This window comes from Geotrypetes seraphini, chromosome 11 (assembly GCF_902459505.1).
Source record: "Geotrypetes seraphini chromosome 11, aGeoSer1.1, whole genome shotgun sequence".
NCBI classification, from domain to species: Eukaryota; Metazoa; Chordata; class Amphibia; order Gymnophiona; family Dermophiidae; genus Geotrypetes; species Geotrypetes seraphini.
The window spans coordinates 26,836,783-26,861,694 of record NC_047094.1 but is presented as its reverse complement, the minus strand read 5'-3'; the positions used below and the strand labels follow the sequence as shown (position 1 = coordinate 26,861,694).

The 24,912-nt window shown below is 46.2% G+C and overlaps 1 protein-coding gene across 2 annotated transcripts in view; it reads right to left on the bottom strand.

Annotated features, from left to right (window-relative positions):
- Nucleotides 1-18,295, bottom strand: part of DNAH3 (dynein axonemal heavy chain 3) — a 294,020-nt gene extending 275,725 nt beyond the window's left edge. The window contains exons 1-3 of one of the 2 annotated variants that reach the window (XM_033963933.1): nucleotides 17,846-18,295; nucleotides 3,811-3,912; nucleotides 1,247-1,466 (exon numbers count right to left, since the gene is read on the bottom strand). In XM_033963933.1, coding sequence (XP_033819824.1) covers nucleotides 1,247-1,466; nucleotides 3,811-3,912; nucleotides 17,846-17,893 — 370 coding nt within the window. In that variant the 5' untranslated portion in view covers nucleotides 17,894-18,295. The remainder of the gene's footprint in view (nucleotides 1-1,246; nucleotides 1,467-3,810; nucleotides 3,913-17,845) is intronic. The other variant, XM_033963934.1, reaches the window with a different exon arrangement.
- Nucleotides 18,296-24,912: the final 6,617 nt, after the last annotated feature.

The window sequence follows — 24,912 nt, the reverse complement described above, 5'->3', positions numbered from 1 at the left end:
TTGTCGCGTGCAGGCAGTTGAGCTGTGGTGAAAGGTATCATGCGAGTGCTGACAGGACAGGACAGCATCCGCGAACGGAACGGAAGTCGGATGCTGGACAAGGGGAGCAGGTAAAGGGTGCTGCTGGACAGGGAGAGCATGAAAGAGGTGTTGCTGGACAGGGAGGGAGGAAACAGGAAGGGAGGCCTACTGCTGGACAGGAGGAACAGGGAACAGGTGCTGATTGTCAGGGGGGGAGGTAACAGGAAAGGAGGCCTACTGCTGGACAGGGGGAGCAGGAAAGAGGTGCTGCTGGACAGGGGGGGTAAAAGAAAGGGATAAGGCCTACTGCTGAACAGGGGGAGCAGGGAAGAGGTGCTGCTGGACAGGCGGGAGGTAAAATGAAGGGAAAAGGGCTGCTGCTGGACAGGGAGAGCAGTGAAGGAGTGGTGGTGGACGCAGGGGAGGTAAAAGGAAGGGAGAAGGGCTACTGATGGACAGTGGGAGCAGGCAAGGGGTGGACAGCAAAGGAAAGAGAGAGACAGAAAGAAAGACAGACAGCGGGAGGGAGACAGACAGACAGAAAGAAAGAAAGACAGACAGGCAGACATATATTCTAGCACCCGTTAATGTAACGGGCTATAAGACTAGTAGGACAATGAAGCCATTGATGGAATGAGGCTTTATGATGTCACAAATATCAGCTCTGGTTATCAGAGGCTGAAACTTTTCATACTATTTATTTATTCATTCAATTTTCTATACCATTCTCCCAGAGGAGCTCAGAACAGTTTACATTAATTTATTCAGGTACTCAAGCATTTTTCCCTGTCTGTTCCAGCAGGCTCACAATGTATCTAATGTACCTGGGGCAATGGGGGGATTGAGTGACTTGCCTCACAAGAAGCAGTGTGGGTTTGAACACACAACCTCAGGGAGCTCAGGCTATAGCTTTAACTACTGCACTACATTCTCCCCCGCACAGTCTACTGTATACCTATGGGTTGCATGGCACTTAATACACATTAGCAACTTGCTAACCCCCCTTTTATCAAGCCACGTTGCTGAGCAGTGCAAGCTAAATGCTGAGCAACCACAGGATTAGAATGGGCGGCTCGGCATTTAACTCGCACTAAAGGGGTGGGGTGTAATTCTGCACCTTAGTAAAAGGACCCCTACAAAAATAGATTCACAGCTCTAACATGCAGTAAGAGGCTCCTACTTATTCGTATGATTCATGCCTATATAATTGAAATAAATAGGATACAGAAATGTTTTCTTTGCCTTGGTGATCCTAATGGTGTGCTTGCTTTAACGGGTGCAAACTCAGGTAGCTCTCCCAATTTTAGGTTGCGTGCTGTGAGAGTGTAATTATTAGCTATAGTCTCACTTGGACTTCGGCAATGGCGTTGCTCTTTAAAAGGAGCCGCCAAAGTCCATGGTGCATTTTGCATCAAAGGCGGGTAATAGCTGTGTTTAACAACAGTCTGAAATAGAAAGAAACTCCTATTAAATGAACATACTGTTCAAGAGGCAATTTCCAGTAACTGGCACAGGACTGAATAAGAATATGAGCACCATATAGATAGGATTCAAGCATATTATACCCCATACCGTCTCTCCCACATATTCACTGGGATCTTTCTGCATTGTTGAAGATGTAATGATAAGAAATGGGACTTCATTCATGCCTTTTAGACTTGCCTTGTACTTTCTAACTACTCATCTGCTGCTATTTCAAAGATTAGGAGCTAAAAAGGTCTTTAGCTTCCAAGAACACCAAAGGCTTGTCTGCTATAGAATTTTTTTTTAATCTAAGCTTGAAATAAGATTAATTTTGCCTTTTGACAGAGACAATTTATATACAGAAATGGCAATTTTAGGGTTTTTCAGGTGGGGGGAACACAGGGGAACACGCAGAAACCTCAAAAACTCCCAAATTCAGACCTCCCCTCCTCCCAGTCCACCTCACAGGCTGTGACAGCCTTACTCAATGTGACCTGTGCTGGAAATGTGCTGCAGCCTGTCTCAGCTCTCTTACAGTAGCTGCTATGGCTCTTCAGCTTGGAGAAGAGACGGCTCAGGGGCGATATGATAGAAGTCTATAAAATACCGAGTAGAGTGGAAAGGGTAGATGTGAAATGCTTCTTCACTCTTTCCAAAAATACTAGGATTAGGGAGTATGCGATGAAACTACTAAGTAGTACATTTAAAACAAACCGAAGAAAATATTTCTTCACCCAATGTGTAACTAAACTCTGAAATTCGTTGTCAGAGAATGTGTTGAAATCAATTAGCAGGTTTAAAAAAGGCTTGGATAATTTCCTAAAAGAGAAGTTCATAGGCCTTTATTGAGATGGCTTGGGGATATCCACTGCTTAGTCCTAGGATAAGCAGCATAAAATATGTTTTACTACTTGGGATCTAGCTAGGTACTTGTGACCTGGGATGACCATTGTTGGAAACAGGATACTGGGCTTTATGGACCTTCGGTCTGTCCCAGTATGGCAATTGTTTTGTTCTTATATGGAGAGCCTACAGCATAGTCAAGGGTACATATTAACTACCCTTGGCCTTGCTCCTAGCCATAGGCCAGACCCCTTCCAAAGTCATTAGTCTGCCCACCCCCAGCCCCACCCTGAGGCAGCTCCAGCAGCTTTTGGGTTCTCTCTCCCCCCCCCCCTTCCAACTGTAAATAGCCCTTTTCATAGTGAACCTTCCCCTTCTTTTATTGTGCCCCTAGTTCTCCCTCCTCCCAGATTTTAATTTGTTCAAATATTATAAAGATATTTTAAAGTAAAAGTTTCACATTTGTTTATATAGGTGTCCCCTTCCAACTGTAAATAGCCCTTTTCATAATGAACCTTCCCCTTCTTTTATTGTGCCCCTAGTTCTCCCTCCTCCCAGATTTTAATTTGTTCAAATATTATAAAGATATTTTAAAGTAAAAGTTTCACATTTGTTTATATAGGGGTCCTGTGTGCTTTTCTTTGTCTGCCCACTGGCTCCTTTGTGTGATAATTTATGTTTAGTAGACAGAGTGGGAGACAGGGGTCAGATTGTGTACCAGACTATCACGCAAGGGATGGGGTAAATCAGGCACATCAATGAGCTACACTACTGCATCTCAATGGACCCTGGCACTAACTTAGCGAGGGTAGGAGGGCCCCCCCCCCACCTGGCTCTTTTCTCCATCCCCTCCTTCCGCCACCAATCCATGCTGCGAGCCCTGTTCCTTCCTCCGTACCCGTTTAGCTTCTCCAGCGCAAGCAGCATCTCTAGCTTGCTGCCTGCTCCAGCCTAATACCGGGATCCAGCAGTAACAACAGAGGGGAGCTGCATGAGCAGCAGATTGGAACTGCTTCTAGCGTCATTGAAGAGCTAGATGCACGTGGGGGGGGAAGTGAAGGCACGCAAGCAATTAGGAGCGGTGCCAGCGCCCCCACCCCGTGCCTCCTTACTATGTCACTACCCACATAGTCACAGAATCACAGAGAATGTTTAAGCTCTTTATTGGCCTTCCAACATCACATTAAACTAGACATGCAATGAGACAGGATAACTCTTGTGTAAATTGCACATCCCTAGGCATATATATTCACTGCACAGTCTTTAAATTAAGATCAAACCAAGTAACATGCTGGGATCAAACATCCAACCTACTGTGATATAAAATAGTCAAAAACTAAAGAACAGGCAACTAAGGCTCAAAAAGAAGCTAATTACATCTGTAGACTATCTAAGAAACTAGGTCTGATTGCTCTTAATCTCACCACCTAGTTAATAGATATATAATTTCATATCTTACCCAGTGATAGAAGACTTGCATACCTGGTATAGTTCTGATGGCTCATCTGCATCTTCAGTAGGAAGAGGTGGTAATCCTGCCAGATCTTTAGGATAACTCATATTATGCACAGAATCCATCTTTGGCTGAAATGAAGAAAAAACCTGAGTTAATTATTATTTAATGTTATTGATGAGAAAAAAAATGCAACATGTAATAAACACTGTATTCATATGTCAACAGAGGATTTTCAATTTCAAGTTTCAAGTTTATTATAAAATTTGATTAATCGCCTATTCCAAGTTCTAGGCGATGTACACTAGATAAAAATACAAAATTATGGGAAACATATCTCACAAACATGAATTTAGACAAGTTAAATCGACAGGTACAAACATTCCTGGACAAAATTTAAGTTTGTTAAATATAATAACTTATACAAACAATGTCAAAACAAAAGGGAAAATTATTAAGAAATTACAATCGGTGTTTAAAGGCAATACATTTAAGGTAAAAAACAAGAGGAAGGGAAACAGATGTAGAATATAATAACATATATGGGTAAAGAGAGTCAGTAGCATTTCGTTTACTCATTATATGCATCTTTGAAGAGAAAAGTCTTAAGTTTGCTCTTAAATTTGTCCAAATTCTTTTCCTCCCTTATATATAGTGGAAGGGCATTCCAGGATTGAGGAGCCGTTACAGAAAAAATAGTGTGACGCCTCGTGTTAATAATTTTCAACGAGGGAATGACCAATAAGTATTGGTCATTTGATCTAAAAAATCTAGAGGTAGAATAAGGAATTAAAACTCTAAAAATGAAAGCAGGGGTTTTAAATAGTAAGGATTTAAAGGTAAGCAGACATAGTTTATATAATATACGATGAGCAACCGGGAACCAATGTGCTTTTTTAAGTAATGGAGACACATGATTTCCTCTTCTTTGGCATTCATCCACCAAAATTATCAATTGTGTTCGATTCAGCATGATGGCACAAGGAGGCATATTCGAGGGGATTCATTTGGGCACTGGATTTAAATGTGCCATCTTTCCTATTTTGAGAAGGTGTATAGAGGTCTACAGTGATTGTAGCTTTTGGGTGGGCATAGAGCATTGGTCAGTGGCAGTCACTAAGATTTTGTGAGATTGCTTGGTGATAGCTTTGTCCTGGCTCTCAATCCAGTTTTGTGGATATACTGATGGTTTGGGAGAGGAAGAAAGAGAGCTAGGTATGAACTGCTGCAGACATAGCTACAGAGTTCCTTTCTTTTTTTTTCCTGTACAGAACATGACGTAGAGAATGACACGGTGACAAAATTCACCGTTCCCATCCCCAAGGATAACTGCAGAAAACTATCTCCATGTCATTCTTTAAGGAGAGAATAGAATCACTGTATGAATAGGCACAGCCACTGACCCTCAAGCCTTGCGTTGAAGAATGCTGGTGTAGAAGGACTGAGGTTGAGTAGCAACATTCCAGAGCTGAGATTGTGATGTCATAATGCCTCATTCCACCAGTACTTAAGAGCCAACCTCATCAGTGATGTCACAATGGCTTCATTATCCTATACTTGGCTCAAATAAGAATCAGATTATGAATGGGCAAAGCCACTGACCCTCAAGCCTTGCGTTGAAGAATGCTGGTGTAGAAGGACTGAGGTTGAGATAGACACTAAAGAATGACACAGGATGGTTAGAACATAAGACCATAAGCGTTGCCATACTGGGACAGACTGAAGGTCCATCAAGCCCAACATCCTGTTTCCAACAGTGGCCAACCCAGGTCACAAGTACCTGGCAGAAATCCAAAGAGTAGCAACATTCCAGAGCTGAGATTGTGATGTCATAATGCTTCTTTCCACCAATACCTAAGAGCCAACCTTATCAGTGATGTCACAATGGCTTCATTATCCTATACTTAGCTCACATAAGAATCAGAGTATGAATAGGGACAGCCACTGACCCTCAAGTCTTGCATTGAAGAATGGATTGCGAGGACTGACTTTGATACATGTGCTTTAGCATTTAGCGCACGTTAATCAGTTAGTGCACGCTAAAATCGGTTAGCGTGTGCTAAATCAGTTTGCGCGCCTTAATAAAAGGATCCCTTAATTTTTTTGTTGGTTTTGCAATTTTATAATTTCAATTATAATGTGCCATGAAAAACATTTGCTCCATTTAGTGTGCCAGAGCTTAAAAAAAATTGAGAGACACTGCATTAGAGGCAGAAGTAGTCTTTTAGGGGACAGATAGCTCAAGTGATATGATTAAGGCAAACTCCATTACATTGATTCAGACACTTTTGTACTTTAATGTGATTTAAAGGAAGATTACTTTCAGCATATTACTGAAAAACAGCTGATAAAACCCATGCACATTCCTCCAATGTTCTTTTAGTTCCTTTTTCCCTAAGACAGATCCAGCAGCCTTGTCAAAAGGAAAGATTTCCACAGCAGATAGCCACTAATGTACACATCTGCACTGCCAATAAAGTCATAGTAACAGTAAATGACGGCAGATAAGACCTGAATGGTCCATCCAGTCCCTCATGAACTGCCCATGAAGCTTACAAAGAGAGCACTGTCACATCAATGTTCCAACAGGCAGACCAAATGCTGGCTAAGCACATTTCAAAGCTGCTACCATTATCTATTTTTGGCCATTACAAGAGCAAGGATACAAGCCTTGCAGATAATACAAAATACAGCCACTAGGGTGACTAGGCTAATCACTGGGATATCAAAGTATGATCATTTCACTCTGGTGTTAAAGAAATTACATTGGTTGCCGACTGAGGCTGAGTTTAAGGTCTTGACTGTAATACACCATGTGCTTTATGGCATGTCACCATGGTGCCTTGTCCAAATTTTGAAAAGGTACACTCCAAATCGAAATTTACGCTCTGAATCAACTAAGAAATGAATTGAGAAAAAAGTGCAAGAGGTACATTATAAAAAAACAAACAAACCCAAAAAACTAGCAGGGCAGGTGCTGTATCTGTAGCAGGTACAAGACTTTGGAACACACTGAAAGGGACATTGAGAACATGTGCAGATTTCAGGTCATTTAAAAAACTGTTAAAGACCTGCCTATTTGTCAGAGCCTTTTTTAGATGGTTCTGAAGTCAGTGGAGAATATAACACTCCTATATGATTGGAATACAAGATGATGGTCTTTTAATGAGTGTCTTTGACATATAATGTAAAGTCTGTTATTTTTATATATGTACTAACTGTTACCCGCTTAGTTGATAAGCGGGATAGAATTTTTTTTTAAATAACTACGCCTCCTGGTTGTGCCTATCAACTGCAAACTGCCAAACGATATTCCTACTCCCACTTCATACCGAACCACTGGAATTGACTGCCCCCGCAGATCAGATCCCTTGAAGGACTCCTCAGCTTCACCTAACTCCCCTGCCATTGACCGATGGATTACAAAGAAACATATATTGGTACTAGATCCCAGTATGTATCACATTAGAAAAAACTGGTTTTGAAACATCTTCCACTGTAACTATGGCTAATTTAACCTGTAACTATATATTATGTATATTGGTATTAGATCCCTAATATGTGTCTCTCGTTAGGATAAAAACTTGTATTGAAAAATTTACACTGTTGAGGAAAAACTATGGCAAACTTTAACCTCTGAACTCTTATTTTATGTTTATAGGTATTAGACCCCTAGGGCTCCTTTTACGAAGGCGCATTAGGGCCTTTAATACGCCACATAGCGCGCACTAGCCGCTACCGCCTCCTCTTGAGCAGGCGGTAGTTTTTCGGCTAGCGCATGCTATAGCGCATTGAAGTAATGGCACTTATTTTACCTCATTGGAATGACTAAGAGACGACATTGTATTTTCCAAAACAGACAATATTTTTATTGTTAGTATAAAGACTTACAAAATTACAGCAGCAAAGGCAGAGCAGAAAGAAATATATTGTCAGTTCACAATATGCAATGGAGAGTAGAACTTACACTCATATGCCTAGCAGGGGCTAGCATAAGCAAGTGAATCTCTCTGGCTCTACCTGTGATGCATGTTTTTTTTATACAGAGAAATTCTTCCTTTGTTCCAAAAAGCACATCCCCGAACTCTGGTCATGTACTTCCCTATTGGTACAAAAATGTATACCTAACTATTCCTCCCCCCCCAGTCCACGCCTCTCTCACTTCCCCCCCCCAGGAGAGGGGCCCAAGCAGAAACAGAGAATTCTTCGTGAACTTTCTTCCTCCAGCTCTGAGATCCTTATCACTTTGCAGATGCTAATTTGTGGTTTTACAATGCTGTACATCAGGGGTGTTCAATGTCGGTCCTCGAGGGCCGCAATCCAATCGGGTTTTCAGGATTTCCCCAATGAATATGCATTGAAAGCAGTGCATGCACATAGATCTCATGCATATTCACTGAGGAAATCCTGAAAACCCGACTGGATTGCGGCCCTCGAGGACCGACATTGGACACCCCTGCTGTACATCTTCAGGATGGAGACCTTGTAGATAGTCTTATGCAGAAAGTTGGCAAGGGTGACCTTTCAGCACCCCAGCTGTGCCTGGTTCCCATAACTCGCTTCAGAGACAGGCAGCAAATGTTCCCTCATCTCTCTACTCCCCCATCATCCTGCAGGGATTGTTGATTGTTATAAATGTTTTATGGCTTTTCAGGGTGCCTTGTATATGCGAAGTCAAACAGCACTGATAACAGCTCAGCAGAACCTTGGAGAAATATCCTCCCAGCAGGGAATGGAGACAAGCACTTTGCAGCAAAGGCCAACTGGGTTAGCATTTCAAAGGATACATGTGTTCACAGACAGCAAAGTACAGGCTGGGCCATCTGGTTAGCTTGAAAGGAAAGCTGGTATAGACTATGGGAAAATATATGTTAAAAATGTCTGTAGTGTCCAGCATACACAAGTGAGGCCAGTTTATCCATCTGTATGCCCAGGTTATCCATCTCATTATGCTAATCCAGTGCGTGCGCTAAAAACGCTAGCGCACCTTTGTGAAAGGAGCCCCTAGTATGTTTAGAATTAGGACACAACCATGTATCGTAAAATTGTTCTGTAACTGTCATATTGTAACCTGTTAACTGTATTTTATGTATGTTTAACCTGTAACCCATTCTGAGCTCTATAGGGACAACAGGATAGAAAAATGAAATAAATAAATAATCCATAGGAGGCTGACATTTTGGAAACTGCAACTGTTTTAAATATCATTCCTTCTTTTTGAAAGCTTTCAATATAGTTCTGCATACTAGAAAACTGATTTCTGATGGTACTGACTGAGCACAAGTCCTGCAGCGATACTAAAATGATATCACATGATAAAACATAATAAAAGAAGGAACAATTTTTTAACAGCTACAATTTCCAAATAACAACCTCCTACAGTAATAATCATGTTCACTTACAGTAACGTACTTAAAAAAGAAGATCTGTGCTAATCCTTGAAAGAAATGGTGTTCTCCATATTTGAAATGTATGTCCAAACATTTGATCAGAGTACAAGATCACAGTTTTATTTTCTTTCTTTTTTTAAAATTCTTTATTCATTTTCAATATTTTCAATAAGTGCTATACAAATTAAATACATTTTATATTTAAGTCATCACTTAATACTCTTTCAAGAAACAAATCAATCTATATCCCTCCCCCCACCCTATCCCATAACTATTATAATTTTTTTAATTTAATAAACAAATCTTCAAAAAGCTCATTATGATATACATTTCATATCCATAAGAGATAATAAGCACTAATAAATAAACCCATACATTAATTTTACAAGAATTCAGAGAATCATTTAAAAAATAAATCCACCCTCCCTCCCTCCCCCTGGATGTGCACATAATATATTTTCTATTGTCAGTAATAACAGTGGAACATGGATAGGCCCGCTCCCCAAGACCATCCCCACCACACCCCCTTCCACAGAACACATTAACACGCAAGACTCCATTGATGGTGAACATTAGCCGCAGTCCTGTTTATTGAATATTACAAATTAAATATATTAACAACATATTAACACCATAACACAATATTCCTGAGCTACCTTAAATAACCAGTTATGGCCCCCGACACTGCCATGCCAGCAAGGATCTGAGGGGTAGCATGTCCCCTACACCCCATTCTCCAGGGTCACCCGACCCACCAGGCACGGCTCCCAGCCGACCCACCGCTCATCCCCTGATGAACCCAGCAGCCTGTAGGTCGGGTTACCGCACCCCATGCCACCACAGCACCAGCCCACCGGTGCCTGAACCCAAGGGCGGGTGGGCAGGAAAAGCCGCCTCGGAGGACCAGCTAAGCCCTGAGTCCTCCAAAGTCCCGGCTTTTAAGCCCTCCCTTCCGATGCTCTTTTTGGCTGCGGCCCTCCAAAAGCGGGTCTTCCCCTCGGTGGAAAAGACCTGCTAGCCAATCCTAACTTCCCCACCTACCACACACCTGTGACAGGCAACCGCGTTAAGATCGTCTGTCAAGACGAGCTCTCGAGCTTCCTAATACATAAAGACAAATTCTTTCTAGCCAAACAGTACAAGTTAAAAATAAGTAAGAGCACATAAATTGTGAATTAAGAGGCTTTTTCAGCTTCTCTGCCAGCCTCAATAAAATGAAGAATAATTGTGCTCCATGGCCATTAGATGTAAATAGTTTATTGACAGTTCCATTTAGGTTAGCTTTGCCATCTGTTTTCACAGTGCAGTTACAAAGTTAGTACACATATCATTTTAAACAATAAACTGAGTAGTCACCGAAAAAAATACTTTAGAGCTCAGCACCAGATTCTTACTGAAAAGAGAACTTGAAAGACATGACCAGTAATGAGGAACCAATTTAGGGATAGAGGAATGGGACTTGTATATTGCCTTTTTGTAGTTATACAACAGCAATCAAAACAGTTTACACATATAGGTACTTCAAGCATTATCCCAGGACAAGCAGGCATGATATTCTCACATGTGGGTGACGTCATCTACGGAGCCCCAGCGCGGACAGCTTTTCAAGCAAACTTGATTGAAGTTTCAAGTTTGCACACTGCACCACGCATGTGCTAGCCTTCTTGCCCACTAGAGGGCGCATCCCCACCTCGTGGTCCTCAGTTCAATTTCATCCGCGGAGCCAGAAGCCCTGTGGAAAAAATTGTGCTCTTGTGCCTTCTGTCGCCGCGGCTGTGTAGGGTATTTCGCGCGGTCGCTGCGTTTTTTTTGTCTTTATTCTTTTTTTCCTTTCTTTTCAAAAAAAAAAAAAAAAAAAACTTTCAAATTTTATCGCTACCGGGGGCTCCCGGTAGCCGTGGCCGAGGAACCTCGCTTGTTCCCGGCCTCCCTTGGGCCCATGTCCCGGCCCGTAACGGGCTTTAAAAAGTGCGGGCGCTGTGAACGGCTCCTATCAATCACTGATCCGCACAGGTGCTGTTTGAGGTGCTTGGGGCCCCAACACCCTACAGCGTCCTGCGAGAAGTGTGCCACCTTCCAGAAGCGGGCACTCAAGCGCCGAAAAGCCCGCATGGCAGAACTTTTCTCGGTCGAGTCCCCGCCCGGGAAGGCCTCGAGTTCGGCCTCGGCTTCGGCCCCGGCCTTGACCTCGGCCTCGACATCGACCTCGGCCTCGACCTCAGCTTCGGGACCATCGGCTTCGCCTCGGGCCTCGTTGCCATCGAAGCAGCCGGCCTCATCCAAGGCCTCGGGTAAGTCTCCACTTCCCTCCTCAGCTCCTGGATCATCTAAAAAGCCATCCTCGGGCTCTTCGGCGGGAGGGTCCACCTCTGTTAAGCCCAAGATGCCCACATCCGCCGCCCCGAGGGAATACTCGAGACCGAGGTCGCCCTCCGAGGAGCAGCGGCAGGTCTTGCCACAGGGAATGTCAATCCCTGTGTTTCAAGACTTGCTCCGGGCATTAATCGCCTCGGAGCTCACCGGGGCCATTGAACATCTGCAGCAGGCTTCGGCCTCGGCTGCTCCGGCCTCGGTGGCCCCGCAGTTGACGACCTCGGCCTCGGGTACCGGGGCTTCGGCTCCCGAGGCGCCCACGGCCTCGACCTCGGCAGTACCCTCGGACCCGGCTTCGCGGGATCCGCCGGAGCGTAGCGTGCGCCCGAAAGACAAGGTGCGCCGGGTGCGGAGGATCTCGTCTTCATCCTCTGAGTCCTCGCGGGGGTCGTCGCCCTCGGGCAGGTCTCGGGCGAGGCGCCGGCCGAGGAAGGCCAAGCGGTCTCGGGCCTCGCCTCGGCGGCGCGGTCGCTCGTCGCCGGCCGGGGCCGAGGCCTTGCAGGTGAAGGACCTGCGGGTGGATAACCCCGTCTTATTCCGGTCTCCGGCCAGGGAGAGCTCCCGGGCCTCCTCGCCGGGACCGAAGGGTCGGGCTTTCGGTGCCTAGGACCCCGGGGGGATCCCCGAGAGGTTCCTTTAGACGCACCCGGTCTCCGACTCCGTCGAGGTCGCAGGACTGTGCCTCGTTGGGGTCGGGGTCTGGTAGGGAGCCCAGATATTCTCACGAGGCCTCTCCCTTCGGTTCCGCCGGGAAGTCTCGGTCTCCCTCTCCTCCTGCTAAACCTTCCTCTTTTACGAGGTTCGTGCAGGATATGGCGGCGGCTTTGGGTGTAGACTTGTCGGAAGGGTCCGCTTACACCAAGGAGTTTTTGGAGGAGCAGGATCTTCCTGCCCCGCCTCGGGAATCCCCGCGCCTTCCGGTTAACAAGGTCCTCTGCCAGACCTTCCTGAGGAATCTGGAGGCTCCCTTGACGGTCGCTGTGGTCCCCTCAAAAATGGAGTCGAAGTATCGCACCCTCCCCATCAAGGGTTTCGAGAAGGGCCAACTTTCTCACAATTCGCTCCTAGTGGAATCGGCGGTTAAGAAATCACAGCCCTCCAGGGTCTCAGCCGCGGTTCCGCCGAGTAGGGAGGGCCGGACCTTAGACAAATTCGGGCGTCGTCTCTATGCGAACTCGCTCATGGCAACGAGGGTCCTGAACTACGCCTTTTCGTACTCGTCTTTCCTACGTACGATGGTGAAGGACCTCCCCTCCTTTCGTGAGGTGATACCAGAGTCGCATAGGGACAGGTTTGCCACCTTCAGCTCTAACCTGGCCCAGCTGCGCCTATATTTGTTCCACGCAGTTTACGATGCGTTTGAACTTGCCTCGAGGGTATCGGCCTGTGCGGTGGCCATGCGCCGGTTGGCGTGGCTCCGTACCCTCGAGATGGAGGCGCATTTGCAGGAACGCCTGGCTAACTTGCCGTGCGTTGGGTCTGAATTGTTCGACGAATCTTTGGATGCGGCGACCAAGAGGCTTTCCGAACAGGAGCGCTCTCTGGCATCTCTGGTGCGCCCGAAGCCTAAGGCCCCTGCCCAGCGTCCCTTCCGGCAGCCCCCGAGAAGGTACCCTCAGAAGTCTACGCCGGCCTTTTCCAGACCGCCGCCACGGCGTCCACCCCAACAGACTAGAGGTGGCCCCTCTAAGCCCGTTGCGCAGGGGGCGGCCAAGGCCGCGCCGTCCTTTTGACGGGGTGGGCGGTCGGGGGCGGGCCCCCGCCGCGACATCGTGCCACCCCCTTCCCATCGGGGGTCGGCTGACGGCCTTTGCCGGGGCCTGGTCTGCGATTACGTCAGACGCATGGGTGCTCCGGACAATCTCAGAGGGCTATTCACTCAACTTCTCCAGTCCGCCTCCGGACTTGCCTCCTGGAGCTTGCCCTCCCAATCGGAGCCAGTTGGCCCTTCTCATGGAAGAAGCCAGGGCCCTGTTGAGCCTCCGGGCGGTCGAGGTGGTGCCTCGCGAGCAGATGGGCCAGGGGTTTTACTCCCGTTACTTTTTAGTCCCAAAAAAGACCGGGGACTTGCGCCCCATTTTGGACCTCCGGAAGCTCAACAAGTTCCTGGTCCGGGAGAAGTTCCGTATGTTATCGCTTCCGGTTCTCTATCCGCTGTTGGAGGAGGGGGATTGGATGTGCTCCCTGGACTTAAAGGAAGCGTACACCCATGTTCCGGTGCATCCCGCTTGCCGCAGGTTCTTGCGGTTTCAAGTCGGGGAGTTGCACCTGCAGTATCGGGTTCTTCCCTTCGGTCTGGCGTCGTCCCCTCGGGTATTCACCAAGTGTATGGTAGTGGTTGCGGCGGCCCTGCGCTCGCGGGGTCTGCAGGTCTTTCCCTACCTGGACGATTGGCTGATCAAGGCCCCGTCCAGGGAGGGGGTTATCTTAGCGACCCAACAGACTATCAGTCTTCTGCAGGACATGGGGTTCGAGGTGAACTTTCCCAAGTCTCAGTTGTACCCGGCGCAGTCTCTCCAATTCATTGGAGCCGTGCTGGACACGGTTCGCCTCCGCGCTTTTCTCCCCACGCCTCGGCGGGAGGCTCTGCTTCGGTGGAGCCGCCACTGTCAAGGGCAGTCGGAGGTGTCGGCCCAGAACATGATGATTTTGCTGGGTCACATGGCGTCGACGGTTCACGTCACGCCTTTCGCTCGCTTGCACCTGCGGCTCGCGCAGTGGACGCTAGCGTCACAGTGGCGGCAGGATCGCGATCCGGGGTTTTCCCGGATATCAGTGACTCCTTGTTTACGTCGATCGCTCCGTTGGTGGACCGGCTCTTCCAATCTGTCCGGGGGTTTGCTGTTTCTCATTCCGCCTCACAGCAAGGTCCTGACCACGGACTCCTCCGAGTACGCGTGGGGAGCCCATCTGGACGGCCTGAGGACGCAGGGTCTGTGGTCGGCAGAGGACCGCCGTTGTCACATCAATGTGCTGGAGCTTCAAGCCATTTTCCTGGCCGCACGAGCGTTTGTCCACCTGCTGCACGACCAGGTGGTGCTCGTGCGGACGGACAACCAAGTGGCGATGTACTATGTCAACAAACAAGGGGGTACGGGCTCTTGGCCTCTGTGTCAGGAGTCTCTTCGCCTTTGGGAATGGGCGATCTCCCAGAACATATTCCTGCGAGCGGTGTACATTCAGGGAGAACAGAACCAGCTGGCAGACAAACTCAGTCGTCTTCTCCAGCCGCACGAATGGTCTCTGAACTCCCGAGTACTTCGCGAGGTCTTCGACCGCTGGGGAACTCCTCTGGTGGATCTGTTTGCCTCTCCGGAGACTCGCAAGCTGCCTCTTTATTGCTCTCGGATTTACTCTCCGGATCGTCTCGAGGCGGATGCCTTCCTCCTCGAATGGGAGGGGAGGTTCCTTTATGCGTTTCCGCCGTTTCCTCTGATTTTGAGAACGCTGGTTCATCTCAGATCGACCGGAGCCTCCATGATCCTCATTGCGCCTCGTTGGCCCAGGCAGCCCTGGTTCTCCCTGCTTCTTCAACTCAGTGCCAGGGAACCTCTACTTCTGCCGGTGTTTCCCTCTCTGCTGTCTCAGAGTCGGGGTTCGCTGTTACATCCCAATCTTCAGTCTTTACATCTGACTGCTTGGTTTCTCTCCCCCTGACTTCGATTCCGGTGTCTCGGGCCGTGAGGGAGATTTTGGAGGCCTCGCGCAAGGTCTCGACTCGGCTTTGTTATGCCCAGAAGTGGACTAGGTTTACGTCCTGGTGTTCCTTGAATCGTTTGGAACCGAGTTCGGTGCCTGTGTCTTCGGTTCTGGACTATCTCTTGCATTTATCTGAGTCTGGCCTGAAGACGACTTCTATTCGGGTACATCTCAGTGCCATTGCTGCATTCCATCAGCACCTTGAGGGTCGTTCTCTCTCTCTTCATCCTCTGGTGACTCGTTTCATGAAAGGGTTAGTGAATGTCCATCCTCCTCTGAAACCTCCTCCGGTGGTGTGGGATCTTAATGTGGTCTTGGCTCAGCTGATGAAGCCTCCCTTTGAGCCCATAGACAAGTCGCATCTAAAGTTTCTCACTTGGAAAGTGGTCTTTTTAATTGCGCTCACGTCTGCTCGTCGGATTAGTGAGCTGCAGTCCTTGGTGGCGGATCCTCCTTTCACGGTGTTTCATCATGATAAGGTGGTTCTTCGCACCCATCCAAAATTTTTACCTAAAGTTGTGTCTGATTTCCACCTCAATCAGTCTATTGTCCTTCCGGTGTTTTTTCCGAAGCCCCATTCTCATCCTGGTGAAGTGGCGCTTCATACGCTTGACTGCAAGAGGGCGTTGGCTTTTTATCTTCAACGCTCCAAGTCTTATCGGAAGGTTCCTCAATTGTTTTTGTCCTTTGATCCAAATCGGTTAGGACACCCGGTTTCAAAGCGCACCTTGTCAAACTGGTTAGCTGCTTGTATTTCTTTTTGCTACGCTCAGGCTGGTCTCCCGCTTTCGGGTCGAGTTACGGGTCATAAAGTCCGAGCGATGGCAGCTTCCGTGGCTTTCCTCCGATCCACGCCTATGGAGGACATTTGTAAAGCTGCCACTTGGTCTTCGGTTCATACGTTCACCTCCCACTACTGTCTGGACACTTTGTCCAGAAGCGACGGCCGGTTTGGCCAGTCGGTGTTACGTAATCTGTTTTCATAATTTGCCATCCTCCCACCTACCCTTTTTTGGTTGGCTTGGAGGTCACCCACATGTGAGAATATCATGCCTGCTTGTCCTGGGATAAAGCACAGTTACTTACCGTAACAGGTGTTATCCAGGGACAGCAGGCATATATTCTCACAACCCGCCCACCTCCCCGGGGATGGCTTTTGTTGCTATGATATGGAACTGAGGACCACGAGGTGGGGATGCGCCCTCTAGTGGGCAAGAAGGCTAGCACATGCGTGGTGCAGTGTGCAAACTTGAAACTTCAATCAAGTTTGCTTGAAAAGCTGTCCGCGCTGGGGCTCCGTAGATGACGTCACCCACATGTGAGAATATATGCCTGCTGTCCCTGGATAACACCTGTTACGGTAAGTAACTGTGCTTTTTGCCCTATCTGTCCTGGTGGGCTCAAAATCTATCTAATGTACCTGGGGCAGTCGAAGATTACATGACTTGCACAGGGTCATAGGGAGCAGCATGGGGTTTGAACTCACAACCTCAGAGTGCTGAGGGTGTAACTCTAACCACTATGCCACACTCTCCTCCTAAACTGTAAATACAAATACAAGCATGAATGTGCATTAAAACTCATGCATTACTGCTTAACGCATGAAAATATGCACCAAGAAGCGCATATTAATGGTAGCACTCTTATTATATCAACCTGGTTTTTTGTGTTAAAATATAAATGAGCTTATTTAAATTTAACACTGATCAGGTTACTGGAAATATTTGCAGCAATGCTCCCATTAACAAAATTCTTTAACTACACTTCTAAAGGTATAAAAAAAAAATTTCCCCAGAATCTATAAATTGGTGCATAAGTTTCCATGCACAACCCTGAGATGCATGCACAACTAAATTGGCTAACGAGCCCTAGTACCAATAATTAAATGCTAACAATCTATATCACTGATGCTAATTGGCAACCATTTTGATTTGTGCACACATCTTGCCTGTGTGCTATTAGAAACCAGTCTTTACATCTTTCAGCATATAGTGCATGAAAGCATGGCAATAATACATGTAAATGTGTGCATTTCATACAGAGGACTAGATTCAGTAAAAGGTGATTAAAATTTGGTGCAAAAAAAAATAAAAAATAATGGTGAAAGGGCACTGAAGTATGAACACCCTTTTATAACATAGCACTATGCGTTGGGCTCTATGCTCAACTTTGGGCTCGAGGATTTAGACCAGGGGTAGGGAATTCTGGTCCTCGAGAGCCGTATTCCAGTCGGATTTTCAGGATTTCCTCAATTAATATGCATGAGATCTATTTGCATGCACTGCTTTCAATGCATATTCATTGGGGAACTGCTTTCAATGCATATTCATTGGGGAAATCCTGAAAACCCGACTGGAATACAGCTCCCGAGGACCGGAGTTCCCTACCCCTGATTTAGACCAACTGAAACCAGGTGTAAATCCCAGTCTTGTATCTCCAGAATTCTGTAAATACTGCGCATATTTAGTGAACGCCACTGACCCTTCTCATGGCTACACCTCCTTTTGAGTTGCATGCTAAAAAGGTTTGCTAGTGGTTAGGTCCTAGCCACAAAAATATTTGTCTATAAACAAGCAAATGGAATGGAAAAATTTATTATTACCTTCAGAAGTTTTGGATCCTCGGACTTCTTCTTTGTAAAATCGGACATGGCTTGTTTCCTGTTGAACACCTTTTTTTAAGTACACTGTAGGCTGGTTTTATGTCCTTAAAACAAGTACTTGTATCAGTCACACTGCCTTTCCATTATTTTTTTACGCTTCTAATAGCTCTATAGCATCCACAAACCTATTAATTAGAACTCTTTTTAAGGTTCAGAGCAAACTTAAAACCCTCCGCTGAGCCACGGAATGAAAGTGCCGGCACGGCTTTAGCTCTCACCCCCACCCCCGAAATCTGTCACTTTCTCTCTGCTCGCCGTCTGTTCTTTTAAACAGCATAAAAGTTTAATGGTTTGCAACCCAGTTTCTGCACGTTACTGGAATGAATGATATAAAGGGCATAAAATAAAACTGTAATCAGCGACCTCGTTTGCAGGTCTTTCTTTTCACGCTCTCTTTCCCGTCTGGGCTCCGGGTGCACAATGTCCGGCATGGTAACCATGGTTACCGCATTCTTGTTGCCCGGATACAAGGGGGCTGACGTCCCATGATTCCTTTCTGCTCGGTCGGGGCAGTGATTTGGCCTGCAGTGTGGTTGCTGCTGTGTGGATCGTTATTGGCTGCAGGGTCCTCTGATTTCTAGCCCACCCTCAGTTGGTCTGAGTACTGAATAGGGACCAATTCGAAATAATGACATTTGGGACAAGAGTACCCCTCGATTTATTTTCAAAGCTACTAACCCTATACAGTTAAAATAATCAGAACATTAAGTATAGGTGTAGTTTGGGGTGAACATAGGGGGAGGAATAGGCGGATGCCTAAGGTTACCATATGGCTCCAGAAAAAAGGGGACGGATTGAGCCATCCGGGTTTTACTTCCATTGAAAGCAACCAAGATGTTGTCTCAATCCGTCCCCTTTTTTCTGGAGCCATATGGTAACACTACGGATGCCCCCCCCCCCCCCCAATGTTATGGGTGCTTAATTTTAAATTGGTCCACACACCCCACCCCCAATTACCCTTCCTCCGTCTCTGTCCAAAAGTAAGTAGACAAACTACTACTGACTGGAGCAGTAAGCTGAAAACCTGGAAAGCCCAGGTTGAATCCCAGTGTGGCTCCTTGTGATCTTGGGAAAGTAACTTAAACCTCCATTGCTTCAGGTAACTCAGATTCTTAAGTTCTTGAATGTAACCTGGCTGCAGCTACAACTGAAAAAGTTATGAAATAAATCTATCATCCTACTGTCAAAAGTTTGAGTCCACTAATAAGAGCAATCATAACTATTCCTGTTTCCTCCTCCTTTAAGTGTAGCATTAACACAAGAAAGGTAGATACCTACTTTTTGTTTATTAAAATACTAGCATAAATGGCTGAAAATGTGCCCGTGTTTAAGCATGAACACTTCATTAGCCAGAGGATCTAGACTGCAAAAGACAGCACATGTATTACAAGATCTATGTGCCTTGCCCATGTTCCACCCAAACTCCACTTCCTTTCTTTCTCCCACTAGAGGACACAATAGAGGACTGGCCTTCATTGGCATGGTTCCTGGTCCTGCTTCTTTAGTGGTGGCCGGTTGACCTGGTTCTGCAGACTGAACTTACTATCAAGCCACCTCAGAGACTTTTCTATCTCTTAAATTTGTTTTATTTTATTTTTTATCTTCTTTCATTATTTCTATTTTCTATTTCTTTGATTTTTGATCTTGAAAATGTATTACATATTTTTATTTTAATCAGGTACTTTAGCTAGATTGTGAGCCTTTGGGACAGATAGGGTAGTTTTTCTCAAGTACCTAATTTAATTTTAGTTTGATACATTGTAATGCACTTAGGTCAGCAAAATGCAGGAGTGGTATATCAAATCTTAAATAAACATAAACAATATAACCAATCTAATCCTGACCTATGGGAGGGAACTGTCTCCAGGCCTTCTGCTGTGTCTCCTCTCCAGTCCTGAGTGATTTATACAAAGATGTAGGGGGGAGTGTGGTTGAATCACATAGATGCAGGGCCGGATTTTCCTATAGGCTAACTAGGCTTCAGCCTAGGGCCTCAAGATCAAGAGGGGCCTACATTCAAATTGTTAGCAAAATTAAAATTACACTATTCTAAAAACAGTGAACACTAAAACACTGAACCGAAAATAAAGAGAAATTCTACGCATATGACTAATAAACAAACATAAAAATGTATTGGTTAAGATCAACGCGTTTGGCTCATTGGGTCTGTTCGTTTGTTTATACTAGATTGCACCAAAGTATAGTTTATACGTTCACTGATTGCTATGGCAAATATTGACGTGCCTTATGCTACTGAGCTCTGGTTTGTTCTTGCATAAATAAAGTGCAAATTGGTGTAGATTGGAACAGACAAACGAACAGACCTATTGATATCCCGACGTTCGGTTATATTCGTGTTACTTCGATAATATGAAACACGTGTTAATGTTATTAGAAAAGATTCTTATTTTAGGATTGCGTATACGATCATTTGATTCTCACCTTTTGAGTTCAGTAGGTTCAATACTTTAGTGAAGTGTTTATAGACTATTGAAAAAATTTTTTGTGATAAATATCTTCATTTCGCGGAATTCTAAGTAAGTTCTTAACATATGTTTTAATTTGCATATTTTAAAATGTATATTATGTGCTTAATTTTATATTTTCATGATTATATCATAAATAATAAAATCCTAGAGCGCGCACGTGCTGTTGAAATATCGCGAGTCCTGGTGGCATGAGGTGTGCTTCTGTGTCACTCCTCACGGCGCCTGCGCCAGCGACTCATCAAAATTCAGCGGGGGGTGGGGAATCCGAATGGCACACGTGCTCCAGCTCCGGATCGGATCCCGCTGCTCCTCTCTGCCCCCACCCCCACTCCTTTCCCGGCTCCGGAGGGGAATCGGCCTCAGCCCCGAGTGATGTATTTTATTATATTATCTCTCATGTAATTTACAAACTTAAAAATGGGAGGTGAAAGGGCCTCATAAGTGGTATAGCCTAGGGCCTCTTTTCATCTAAATCCGGCCCTGCAAAGATGTTCTAAAGATACCAGGCATTTAATAAAGCCCATCCACTCCCCTACCTGAAGAAAGAAATCAGCCCCCTTGGCTCAGGTACCCCACCAAAGCTGTAACGGTAATACAGATAAACTTAAATCACATTTCCTGACATCATGCTTAACTACATATCGTGGATGATAAGCAAGTCTACCATCAGTGTGAGTGGCTGCGAGTTTGCTCAGTGTTGTCTCAAGATCATGCTGATGCCTTCGGGAAAATGCTACCCTAGAAGTTCTGAATTTTATCTTTCTGCCAATAAAAAAATAAAATTTACCCTCTCTTTCGCAAAGCCTGATAGTGTGGGCCGCTGCAGTAATTACCCCAAAGCCCATAGAGTTTTAAAGGGCTTCGGGGCTTTTGCTAGGTGGCTTTGTAAAAGAGGGAGGATTAGTTTGCAAAAGGGAGGTTTTGGAAGCCAAATTTATGGGGCCTTTTATTAAAGGCATTACAACTTGGGTTTGGTTTGTCTTAATGTGGGACTTTCCCTAGACACCGCCCAGATTCAGCATGGCAATATTTAGGCCTTTTTAAAAAAAAAAAATTCTGCAGGTCCTGTGCTAATTGTTTCTATTAGTGTTATTGTGCTGGAGGAATATTTTGAAATAGATGAGGTGTACTGTTTAATAGGAAACAGTAGTTACAGGATGAGAAATTCTTATGTTTTGTTATTATTGTTTGTTATTTTGTGCTAGTAATTTTACTTTGTATTTTATATGTATTACTAGTCTTTAAGCCCGTTACATTAACGGGTGCTAGAATAGATGTGTCTGTCTGTCTGTCTGTGTTTCTTTATCTCTCTCTCTCCTTGGCCGCTGTCTGTATCCTTCTGTCTCCTCCCCCCCCCCCCCCACCCCCGAGCAAAGCTGTCTGCCCCCAGGACACACCTCCCCCCCAAAGCAGCCCCCTTTCCCTCTCCCTAACTGTCTCTCCATGGCCCTCTTCTGTCTTCCCCCCCCCCGAGCAAAGCTGTCTGTCCCCAGCACACCTCCCCCCCAAAGTAGCCCCTTTTCCCTCTCCCTATCCATGGCCCCTTATGTCTCCCCCCAGCACACCCCTCCCCCCAAAGCAGCCCCCTTTCCCTTTCCCTCTCCCCCTGGCTCCCAGTATTGATCCCCATCTTACCCTCCCCTCCATCCCGGCGTCTTCTGGCCTGCTCCTCTTCAAAGCAGCCTGCGATCGTGGTGGCTGGCTTTAGCGAACCTCGCAGGCTGCTCTCCAACTCGGTAGCACGTTCCCTCTGACGCTATCCTGTGCTACTGAGATTGGAGAGCAGCCTGCGAGGTTCTTTAAAGCCGGCCATGATCGCAGGCTGCTCTGAAGAGGATCGGCGGCAGCGAGTGAGGTGACACGGCGAGGACGCGGGCAGGCAGAGAGTGAGAGGCAGCGGTGAGTGAGGGCGGGCGGTGACGCGCCGAGTCAGGGAGAGAGCACAGTCGCGCGCCTTCAGTCCCCGCATGCGCCGTGAGGTTAGAATGTTGCCACAGAAGCACACCTCACGGCGCCACACCGCACAAATTTTTGAGAGCGCATACGCGCTCTAGCATTTTATTATATATGATGGGGCTCATAATCAAAACTTTAAAACGTCCAAAAACCAGCCTGTTGGTACTTAGATGTCCTAATAGCAGGGAAGTCCAAGTGCCAATAATACCAACTTTCTGAATGTGCAGCAGCACTATACTTGTAAGCTGCTGTGCATCCAGGGATCAAAGGAGCGTGTTGGGAGGTGTTATGGGCGGAAATCGGGTGGGCTTCAACCTGAATGTACTGCAGTCATAATCACAGCTTTCCTAGAGGGAACTTAGACCTCGGCAGTTAGACCTGTTTGAGTTGCGTCTAAGTTCCACAGAGGTGCCCAAACTGACAAGAAGACCACTGGAGGATTTAAGGCATGACCCCCCCCCTTACTCCCCCAATGATCGTAACCCCCTCCCACCATCCAAAGAGCGAAAAAACCCTATAGGCTTCCCATCAGCTGATCGCGACAGAGGAATCCCCAAAGCCCTACACCCCTCTCCCTGACATCCCCGATATCCCCCTGGCAACCTGGACTTCCCCTGACATCCCTGCCTCCCTCCTACATCCCAGGACCCCCCCCCCCATACCTTTGGATAAGAAAACGGCAGGAGGGAAGCCCACTCCCTCCTGCCTACAGGGCCACATGCAAATGATGGGGCTTCCCCTTCCCAATACTTCTTGGGATGCAGTGGGAGGGGCCAAAGACCCTGATTGGCTCAAAATCGCCAGGGGATGTTGGGGGAGGTCCAGGATGTCAAGGGAATATCGGGAATGTCAGGGGGAGGAGCGCAGGGCTCCGTGGCTCAGCTGATCCTGGGAGGGGGAACCCCTCATCAGCTGAACCGCCAGGAATCTCCAAAACCGGCTCAGCTGATGGAGATTCCTCTGCCGCGATTAGACGAGGTAGTTGGTGGGTACTTCTACAAAACTTGCTTTTGTGCGTTTATCACATGGCCATTTTTATTTTTGAAAATGGACAAAAAAGGTAGACATCCTAAGGACCAAAACGTATATATCTAGCTCATTTTCAAAAATAAAAGATAGACATCTGGCAGCTTTGAAAATGGAAATTTTTCCTACTGGGTTTGTGGACGTCTTGCACAAAACATCCAACCTCAGACTTAGGCACACAATCGATTATGCCCCTCCACGTATTTTGCAACCCGCTTAGGTTTTAGGCAGCCTATATGTTTTTAAAATAAATTGTACTGTGTCAATGTTGTGTGAGGCAGCACTGGGTGGATATAATACTATGCGGTATGTTGTGCAACACATTGCTATGCAGAGCTGCTATTTTGGACAGTGATGTGCTACCCTATGGAATGAGGCTGTGAAGAGTGAGGACTGTGAAAATGTGTCATGAGAATGTCATGTGAAGTGCCATGTTATGCAGTGTGGTATTACTATTGCTTGTGCTGTGTGTGCAGTTTTAAATCATGCATAGCCACAGAACACGCACTTAATCTTTCCGATACACCAAAGTAATTTGCGTGGTCTTTTTTGTGCCCAGTAGCAGCCTCTGAGAATGATGTGCAAATGTATTACATTGAGCGCATAACTATTAAAATTTCCACCCCTGGAGATTCCCAGATATTGCCTGGTGTTACACAGTATTTAGAGCTATCCTTCAATGATGAAAATTTAAAGGCAGGTCTGGAGGTGCTGGTGACAGCGAACTTGCATGTATTATTGGCACGACTCATATGCGTTTGTTACAAGTGTTCACAGTAAGTTTTGAGCATTGGAGGTTCAAGTTCAATTTATTTGATATACCGCCAATATAAAACCAAGGTTAAAATCTATGCGGTTTACAATATAATGCACCTTAATGTACAGTGCTGTATAGATCTAGCGGCACTACTATCCAAATGATTAGTTGTAAAAGTAGGATCACTGCTGTATATGGCTCCTGAAAAATTAGCACGGATTGAGACATCCGGGTTTTACTCCCACTGAAAGCAATGAAAGTAAGGACAGATTGAGAGACATCTGGGTTTTACTTCCATTGAAAGCAATGTAATGTAAAACCCGGATGTCTCAATCCGTCCTCCTTTCTCAGGAGCCATATGGTAACCCTAAGTAAAAGTACTACTATATACCATGGACAAACACCCTCTACTACAGTGGTTCCCAACCCTGTCCTGGAGGACCACCAGGCCAGTCGGGTTTTCAGGATAACCCTAATAAATATGCATGAGAGAGAACTGCATATAATGGAGGTGCCAGGCATATAAATCTGCTCCATGCATATTCATTAGGGCTATTCTGAAAACCCTGACTGGCCTAGTAGTCCTCCAGGACAGGGTTGGGAACCACTGCTCTACTATACTTTGCAATTGCATTGTTATGCATCCTAATCCAGTGGTTCCCAACCCTGTCCTGGAGGACCACTAGGCCAATTGGGTTTTCAGGCTAGCCCTAATGAATATGCATGGAGCAGATTTGCATGCCTATCACTTCCATTATATGCAAATCTCTCTCATGCAT